At 48.0% G+C, this 9,521-nt stretch overlaps 1 protein-coding gene across 1 annotated transcript in view; it reads left to right on the top strand.

Moving 5' to 3' along the window:
* The window catches only part of LOC135809694 (DNA repair protein XRCC4-like), a 41,838-nt gene extending 32,841 nt beyond the window's left edge, over positions 1-8,997 (top strand). Inside the window, exons 7-12 of the mRNA XM_065323111.1 lie at positions 30-84; positions 1,554-1,589; positions 4,691-4,812; positions 6,823-6,929; positions 7,278-7,385; positions 7,980-8,997. Coding sequence (XP_065179183.1) covers positions 30-84; positions 1,554-1,589; positions 4,691-4,812; positions 6,823-6,929; positions 7,278-7,385; positions 7,980-8,070 — 519 coding nt within the window. The 3' untranslated portion in view covers positions 8,071-8,997. The remainder of the gene's footprint in view (positions 1-29; positions 85-1,553; positions 1,590-4,690; positions 4,813-6,822; positions 6,930-7,277; positions 7,386-7,979) is intronic.
* Positions 8,998-9,521: the final 524 nt, after the last annotated feature.

The following is a 9,521-nucleotide window of genomic DNA, read 5'->3' on the forward strand; positions in this document are numbered from 1 at the left end:
CTCTTTCTTTCTTTCTCTCTTGTTTTCAGTTCAAAATTCTGATCAACAGCAAGAAGAGTCGAATACGTCAGCTGAAGCAACAAGGTGAGCAAAACTAACTTCTTAGCTACACAATGCTCCGGTACTTATAGACCTCTGTGGTTCGGTAGCTACACTGTCGTAGCTGAAGGGCAGTACATGTACATCTGCCCTGGCTCTGTGAAGGGAAAACACACACACCGCCTAGAGGAACTATCCCACTGTGCCTTGTGTGTACTGCGGTTTTAGTTTCCCGAGCTCACTTCCTAGTCCCTCGGGCTTTGCTGATGCTAACAAATCAGTGACAATACTCACATGTGCATGCTAGCATCCTGCAGGAAAGTGTGAGTGGGCTCTGAGGGGTACTGGGGGAATAACCTGGCTCCACAAAACCCTTCCTCCGGCAGGATGGATTGTATTGTTCGCTGGTGAATATGTTCCTTTACTGGCGACGTGGGTTACTTCTTGGCACAGGTAATTGACTTGTGTGTGTGTGTGTGTGTTTGTATATGTGTCTGTTTTAACGGTGTGTGTTTGTGTGTGTATGTGTGTGTGGGCCTGTCCACCTTCCATATGCGTTGCGTCCGCTCCATCCTTGGTGTGTCGAGACAGCAGATGTGGGATGCCCACATCAGCAATGCTGAACTATTGCGTATGTGGGGCGATCAGGAGACCATCACCTGTAAGCTTCGGCATCGTCGGCTAGAGTGGCTAGGTCACCTGGCGCGCATGGATGACACCCGCATGCCGAAGTGCCTTCTGTTTGGCCAGCTCCCACCTGTCAGACCTGCCCATGGACCAAGGAAACGGTGGAAGGACTGCGTGTCGTTCGATCTTCGCCATAACCAAATTGTGAACTGGTACCAGACCGCTAACACATCTCGCATGGAATGGCGATGAAGATACCAAGACCAGGATAAGGAACTGCCCGCAGCAGCCCCCGTTGAGTGCCCCATCTGTGGAAAGGTCTGCTCTAGACCAAGCGATCTTAAGCGCCACAAGTGCACAGCGGAGCGTCACAAGTGCACAGCGGAGCGTCGCGCAAGCCAGTCCAACAGCAGCGTGGTGCATGTCAATGCACAGATTGTGGGAAATAGTATCGTAGCAGAGGTGGACTCGCTGTGCACAGTTGTCAGCCTACCTCAATCGCTAGCCAGCCCGCTCCCGCTCCTTGTAGATCTCGCCAGAACCGCCCAACAACGGATGAACGTGCCAAGTTTCCACTACTGTATCAGCACTGCTCTCGGAGATTCCGGCAGTCCAGGGACCTGACTCGGCACCGGCGTGTTTGCTCCTCTCCCTCCTTCCGCAATGGGACCACGTAACCGTTGCGGCAGTGGGTCAACAGGACAGGACAGGATGTGTGTGTGTGTGTGTGTGTGTGTGTGTGTGTGTGTGTGTGTGTGTGTGTGTGTGTGTGAGTGTGTGTGTTTGTGTATGTGTCAGTGTGTGTGTGTGTGTGTATGTATTTGTGTGTACATATGCTTGTAAGTTTGTGTTCCTCCGTTGTCCTTGTCTCTGTGTTGTTTCTTCAGTGGATGATGCACGCGAGGAAGCTTCACAGGCCTCTGGTAAGTTGTGTACAGTGCACTCCTTGTCAGTTTCGTGCTAGATTGTGCACGTCTGACTGTTCAAAATCTGGTTTAGTTGGTGGACTCGATCGCATGCATAGCTTGTGGCCACGTTTATCTATGTTAATACAGTGTACACTGTAGTAAAAAATCTTTTCTTTTTTGACTTTGTTTCATTTTGCGAATCCAAACGGGAATTTCTTCCCAATAAGGGGCTATCTGGCATTATCGATAATTTTCACGAAACGAAAAAGTTTAGTTAGGACCCCCCCCCCCCCCCCCGAATGAAAAATAGATTAACTTGACAGCAAGAATGCCTTGATGTCTCACATATCAATATTTTTCCAAACGAAACTCCCCTTGACCCACCCATCCATAAACGAAACTTTTTCTCTTCGTGTAAAAGATCGATAACTATGGACGGCCTCTAACAAGGTACAGTAGCGAAGAGGGAAGAAAAAATAGAAAAAAGTGGGTATTCACGGGAAATGATAGTCAGCCAGCTGGAGATCAATAGTACGGATCCATTGTCGAAAACATGGCATTGCAAGTACCGTATTGAGCAAGGAATACAGCAGGCACAGTCAGACTGTTGTTCAGATCTATCAACAGGGGTGATGTGATTCATTATAGTGAAATTCTAACGAATTGCATCTCAAAACCGGCACTGAATGACTGTTCATGTACACATAGCGACTTCAAATGTTTTAACGAATTTTTTAAATTCATTAAATCGTTAGACTCAAATGTTCGTTAACATTACTGGTCTTGCAGTGTTGGTGTTAGTGAGAGATAGTGGCAACGACTTCGGCAATGATTTCATAGGAAAGTTGTTTGCTCCCCACGCCGGAGCCCCCACTTTCCGCCGACTTGACTTGACGTTAGTGAGCCATTGCAAAGTAACTTGCCTTCTTCCCGGAGCCCAGCTCAACAATGACCAGGTGCATGCAGCCAATGCATCTCCAAAGCAACAAGGCATGCTTAGCAGTCGTGGAGAAATCACGTAGAGCGAAACCCAACATCGCGGATTTTCACGTATGAAAATTACGTGCAGTTCATGCGTTATTGTCATACAGTCAGACCTCACTTAACCGCACGCATCCGTTTTCCACAAAAATATCCGGATAGGCGAGCATTGGTTACATTGGATGCATCACGTATGCTGTAGATCTGTAAGCAGCTATTTTCTTCCGGATGGCGAGGGATCCGGATAAAGGAGGACCGGATAAGCGAGGTCTGACTGTTCGTTATTACAAGTACGTAGAATGAAATCTCCCTAATGAAAGCAGTTCTCGAGTCTACTGTCAATTAAAAAAACTTTCCCTACAGATCAAGTATTAAACATAGTTTCGCTATTTTCGCGACCATCACACACCCATACACGAATTTAAATCTCCGCAAACTTCACTATGCATTGATTGTAGACAATTTTTATGATCCAACTGACGAGATAAATCGCGAAAGCTACTCATCGTGAACTGAAGCCATTCTGGAAAATGCTAAAATTGCACGCCGTGAAAGTTTACACAAGAGAGATTGGAAGCTGTGTCCCAACTCTGAGTTTCACGTATTACAGCAGAGCTTCCAATATCTCTCTTGTGTGCAAGGCTCTACCCTACATGGGTATTGAGCACTCTTCGGACAGTGAAGCACACCGCTTGATTACGCCATGAAAGTTTCTCACTTTACAGTAGTCTGTTCACAGTGTCACCGAGGGAGGTGCACACTAGGAAGCTGTTGCACATCTCTCACCTGACCATGCGGGACGGCCATGTTGGTTCCTTCAAGCCTTGCTTCAGCTCCTTCTCTGCCATGATCAAGTTGCTACACAGCTCCTCCTGCTTTCCAGGTGGGCTGCATCACTGGAGAGAAGCCACTCACCCTGCACAAGCCTTCATTAGTCTAGTGCTGTGTGCTCCTCATCGTGGAGTGATACCTTTCCCCGTGTACATCAACAGGTGTGTTGATGTGTTCCGCGACAAAGTGCAGTGGGTCCATGCTTTGGGGCGGCCTGCATCACTGGAGAGAAGCCAGTCACCTTGCGAGAGCAGGAGTGTGTGTGTGTGTGTGTGTGTGTGTGTGTGTGTGTGTGTGTGTGTGTGTGTGTGTGTGTGTGTGTGTGTGTAGTTCCTCATCGTAGAGTAACGTTAGAACATGCACCAATGTAAGCTGCATGGCACCCTTCACGCCTCGCTTCAGCTCCTTCTCTGCCATGATCAAGTTGCTGCAGACCTTGCACGCTGATTCCATACACCACTGCCACAGGTTATGTCTGACAGCTAGATACATTATCCTCGGCTTCGTGAATGTTGAAAAATATTTTCTCGGGTCGAAGTCAGCTCTCCACTGTCTACAACACAGCATGATCGCATGTGCATGGACAGGATGTGACTGTGATACAGCTCTCCTTGAAGGCAGCAAAGTTCTTCTGTCGCCAATGCCATCGCTCGTCAGTCTCGGGCCAGAAAAATTAAATTTCAGAAGCTACGAATTCAACGCAATCCAATCTGCCTCGACCAAGACTACTAGAGGGCATCTGATTTGACAAGGTATATCAGTAGGACTTGGAAAAGTCACAGTAACAGTTTTCAAGATTACTAACCATTACAACAAGTATCAAAACATCAGAACAAACACCTTGTAGATCCACAATTTCAGATTTGAATCATCATCATTCAATCCTCGATCTACAAATAATTACAGATTCCCTTTCCCGCCAGCTGCATGCTCTCACCAGGCCGGGAGTCGTCAAAAATTTAATACCGGTACTGGACGACTCCCTGGCTCTCACTTCTTAGCCAGCTCACATGCACACATCGACTTGTCTCATGTCTCACACGTCTGGCCATCCCAAGCTGATGTCTCAGCACACGTGTGTTTAAATGTTTTTTTGCTGGGAAAGTCGGTAAAAGTTAACCGAGGGTCCCTTCAGTCCTTCGCCAGTCAATCCCAGGGAGTCGTAAAATGCCGTATTTTACGACTCCCTAGTCAATCCCTGCATCTATGTGTGTATGTGTGTGTGCGTGCGCTTGCGTGCGTGTGTGCATGTGTGTGTGTGCGTGCGTGCGTGCGTGCGCGTGTGTGTGTGTGTGCTTTCCTAGCTCTGGCTGCAAAGCATGCAGAAGCAGCAGCAGCAGCATCAAGTGCCAGCGGTGCTGGTGGTGACGAAGTAGATGGGGAGACTGCACTAATGAGAGAAGACTCTGCGAGTAGCTCATCTTGGGTAAGGAAGCCTTGATGTGACCTTACCGACCTGGTCCATTTTCCGATTGCTCTCCCTGCCCTGCTCTCCATTCCAGGTTATCCATGCCAAGCTATTAGGCCCAGACGGATAATGCCAGTTATTTTCGGCAATTATGCTACTAGCACTGCTAGTAAAAGTGGCACATTATGCTAGTTTGAATGCTCGTTATGCTCAATTTAATGCCACTTTATATGGGATCAAAAAAGTGTGATGCACTTCACGCGACTCCATAAACATTTACGGTGTGTAAATTTTATTTAAAAAACTTGGTGCTCTGCTTACCTTGTGTACATTGCTCTCCATGCAACACAATAGGCTAGTACCGTAAAGTACCATTGATCCGTCCCCGCTCTAATTACCTAATTTGCCAGGTTATGCTAGAGCAATGCTAGTTTCCAGAATGTGCTAAATATGCTACTTCGAAGTAGATATAATGCTAGCATGTTCCACCGGTGCCTACCAGCTATCCATGCCCGGTTATCCATGCACAGCTATCCATGCACAGCTATCCATGCACAGCTATCCATGCACAGCTATCCATGCCCGGTTATCCATGCCTGGCTATCCATGCCTGGCTATCCATGCCTGGCTATTCATGCCTGGCTATCCATGCCTGGCTATCCATGCCTGGCTACCCATGCCTGGCTATCCATGCCTGGCTATCCATGCCTGCCTATCCATGCCTGGCTCGGCTTTTGTTGGCAATGTCTACAATTTTACTATTTCCATGAAAACATAAAGTAGATTGTATTACTTGAACTAATCGCTCTAGATCTTGTAGTAGGATTGGATTTACAGCATCATCTTATGTGTTTGTGTGTTGGGGAAGGGGAGTGTGGGGTGGGGCTGGGGGAGGGGGCTGGGGGCAAGGGGAAGGGGAGGGGGATGGATAAGTACATGAATCTCAAATGAACTACCGTAAAAGCCCGTGTATAGGCCCGGACGTTATTTTGGAACCGGGCGTATACTTGGAATAGGGATAGCAGTAAGTATTGGGTATCAGTACCTGTACATGTACTGGTGTTCCGGTATATCTGGGGGTACACATGGGCATGGGCGATATTCTGAAAGAAAAGTGTTGACTTCCCCTGACTGGGCGTGTACACGGAGGGTGGGCGTAATTTCGAGTGGGCGTATACAGGGGCTTTTAGGCCCTTATCACACTGCGTTCAAAAGTCGCGTTTGCGTCTGCGTTTTCTTCGGTTTTTGACGGTCGCCTAGGAAATGCCATCACGTGACATTATCGCGAGCGCGTTGGTTTCCAGACGCACAGCCGCAGCCGCAGACGCAAACTAGGGGGGGGGGGGGGGGGGGTGGTCAAAACCGAATCGCGTAAACGCAGATCGGACTTTCTTTATCGCAGCACTTCCTGCATTGTTTTTGAGTGTTTTCAAGTGATTCTCAAGTGTGCTTTTCAAATCTTCATTTCCATCTAGTTGCTGAGGCCGGCGAGGGTACTTCTACTACATGTACTGATTGATTGATTTTGGATTCGCGAGGCATGGAGCTGATGCGAGCTCGTGGCTGTCTGGCTGAGGTTGCGCTGACTAGTTGGCGGCGACTAGCCTAGCTGGACGATGTGCCTCAACAACGGAACTGCTACCCCAACACAGGCAACGCAACGGCTGCAGTCTTCCCATCGACTCCCATTCCCCCCAGCACCACTGACAAAGGACATAGGAGCAGAAACAGTACACTTCTCGATCTCAGGAAAATAAATTCAACATCCACTGCCACCTCGAGATCGATTCCCCGCATTTTTGTATTTTCCCCGCGCGCACAGATTTTGACGCAAACGCGCTGAAAATCACAAGTATAGTATGATATCACGTCTTGCATTTTCCAATCTCAAACGCAAACGCAAACGCGGCTCAAACAAACGCAGTGTGATAACGGCCTTACGGTATTGTGACTTTTCAATTATCACGAAATCTCATTTACAGTAATTTCAGTTCCTATTTTATTTTGGCCTGGTTCTGACTGTTTTAGGGTTCAAGTGCCAGCCGCAGCTTGCCACGTAAGCACTCAGTCGTTGCCAGCACACAGCTCCTGGAGGATGAAGAAGAAGACTTGACAACGAAGCCGCCAGCTAAACGGTAATGGCCCATGCGATTGCGGTGCTCGCCACCTCCATTTCCATTCGCCATTCTCCACAACTGTCTGGTCTTCAAAATCATGGTGTAGTTCATCATTGACTGTGGCCACAACAATGTTTTGATTTCGTACCGTACTTTCTGGAGTACAAACTGCACCCAGATATTTGTCACGAAATACAGACTTTTCACCCTTTTATCATCGTTAATTTGCCCACCATTGTATAAGCCACATCACTGACTTTTTTAGGATGAAGTACTAGTGTTTTAAATTGTGGCTTATACTGTGGAAAATGCGGTGCTTTGTTATGTAACATGCGGTGTTCTTCTGCTGGTGTTTTCTTTATGCAGTCGACGACGGCGCGAATCTGGTACAGCGACTCGCCAGGCGAACATTCCTCTTCCACCGTCCATGTCCACACAACCCACGAGTAGACCAGGGTCATCGTTACGCAGCAGGTAACGTTGTGTTTGCTATTGTTGCCACTGTTGCTATTGTTGCCACTGTTGCTATTGTTGCTATTGTTGCTATTGTTGCTATTGTTGCTATTGTTGCTATTGTTGCTATTGTTGCTATTGCTGCTTTTAGTGCTACCGACGTACAGTAAACGCCGTGCTTAGCAACCACCACCATAAGAAACCGCCTGTTGAAATGTTGCGCAATATTGCGCAATGTTGCGCAATGTTCGGGCATGCTGGGAGAGTAAATGCAAGGTGGGCGGGGGATGGGGGGGGGGGGGAGGGGCTAGATCCAGGAAGGCCTCTTTTGTTGTTGTGCATCACTACTGATTCACTAGCATGGCAAAGTGACAGTACTCTAGACTACAGCGTGATGGGTGTGGAGTGTGAAGTGACAGGGCCCAATATCCTGGTGGTGCGAGATGGCAGACGGACAGTGATTATACATTATATTATTGGTTTTTGCGAGTACGTGCACCAACAAACTGTGCTCTTTGTGTCGCAATCTTGCTTGCACACCATGCACCTTTTCTCTTCTTTTTTTTCTCCGAAATCTGTTCATTTCCCGTCTTTTTCCTTTCCCCTCTTTCCCAGGAGGACAATGGCCACTATTGACGCTGAAGCTGTTGATGCCGCTGGTGGAGATGATGGAAACCAGCTAGATGAAATCCTCAATGACATGTAGACCAAAGTTACTATGGCGACATGTAGACCAACGTTGCCATGGTCACATGCTGACCAATAAACAATTACAAAACATGACAGTGGCCCTGGGCCTGGGCTACTCAAGTCTGTTTGGTATCTTTTCTCACGTTCGCCATTTTTATCTGAAGGTGCAGAATATTCTTTCATACGCGCACACATGCACACATGCACACACACACACACACACACACACACACACACACACACACACACACACACACACACACACACACACACACACACACACACACACACACACACACACACACACACACACACACACACTACTACTATTACTACTATTGACAGCTGCCAGAAATTGGCCACGCCGCTCCCAAATGGGAGGTACTGTCAGAGAGGTTAGAGGGGAGGAAGGCAATGCTCCAAGTGGCGATCCAGATCTTGCCGCCTCCGGAACCGTCGGTTGTGGCAAACTTACACACATACACACACACACACACACACACACACACGCGCGCGCGCGCGCCAGGACTACCATGCACACTGTGTTGGGTGCCGATGTGTCCGCAAGCCCCCCCCCCCCCCCCCCCCCCCCCCAAACGAATAACCCGCATTGGAGGTCCTTATAATTATGCATACTGTATCAACTCGGCAGTTATTAGATTGAAAAGCCCATGAAACACACACACACCACTCTCATGTTGTTTCAGTAACAATGTTTTACTCTTGTTTGTATAGTTGTGTTGTGGATAGTTGTCGCAGGTCGACCACCGTTAGTTATGGTGTAGTTTTTTTCTAGCCGTTTTCGCTTTGTGTTTGGAAGTGCAAATATTTTGGAATGCGTTTTAAAAGTCAAGTCTGTGTTGGCTGTACATCTGAGCTGCATGTCTCTCCTCTGTTATGCTGGTGATGTTATTCGTTTGCACCTTTTCCATCCGCTGCCTCAGCTAAGTTACTACAATCATGCACTCGTACCATTATAGTGAGACAGCTCCGACATACATGTACATTCAATGCACCTGACTGTGCATGTATGGAGCCGGCGGGTCTCACTATGGTACGAGTGCAACGCGAGTGTGAGACGAACGCTCGTTCATAGTGCGTGAGGATTTATAGAATGGCTCTGCAGGAAGCCTTGCATCTGCAAGTGCACACCTAGCATATGCCTCTGCATGCATTGTTCGTTGGCTGCGCCGAGTCGCAGTGGAATTCGTCTTGTGCTCGTTTCGTCACAGAACACGAAAGCTCCCTACATGACATTGTACTACATGACACTTACAACAGTGTGTGACGTCATTGTGTGACGTCATTGTGTGATAGTCTGACCCTGAGATTCATGTCAAGGTCCTGTTTCAGAGTTTTTAGTTTTTGTTTCACGGGGGGGGGGGGGGGGGGGGGTACTTCCTCCGGAAATAAGAAACGTCGTGACTTTGACAGACCGGTCTCTGTTGTGGAGCTTTGAGGAATCGA

This window comes from Sycon ciliatum, chromosome 1 (assembly GCF_964019385.1).
Source record: "Sycon ciliatum chromosome 1, ocSycCili1.1, whole genome shotgun sequence".
NCBI classification, from domain to species: Eukaryota; Metazoa; Porifera; class Calcarea; order Leucosolenida; family Sycettidae; genus Sycon; species Sycon ciliatum.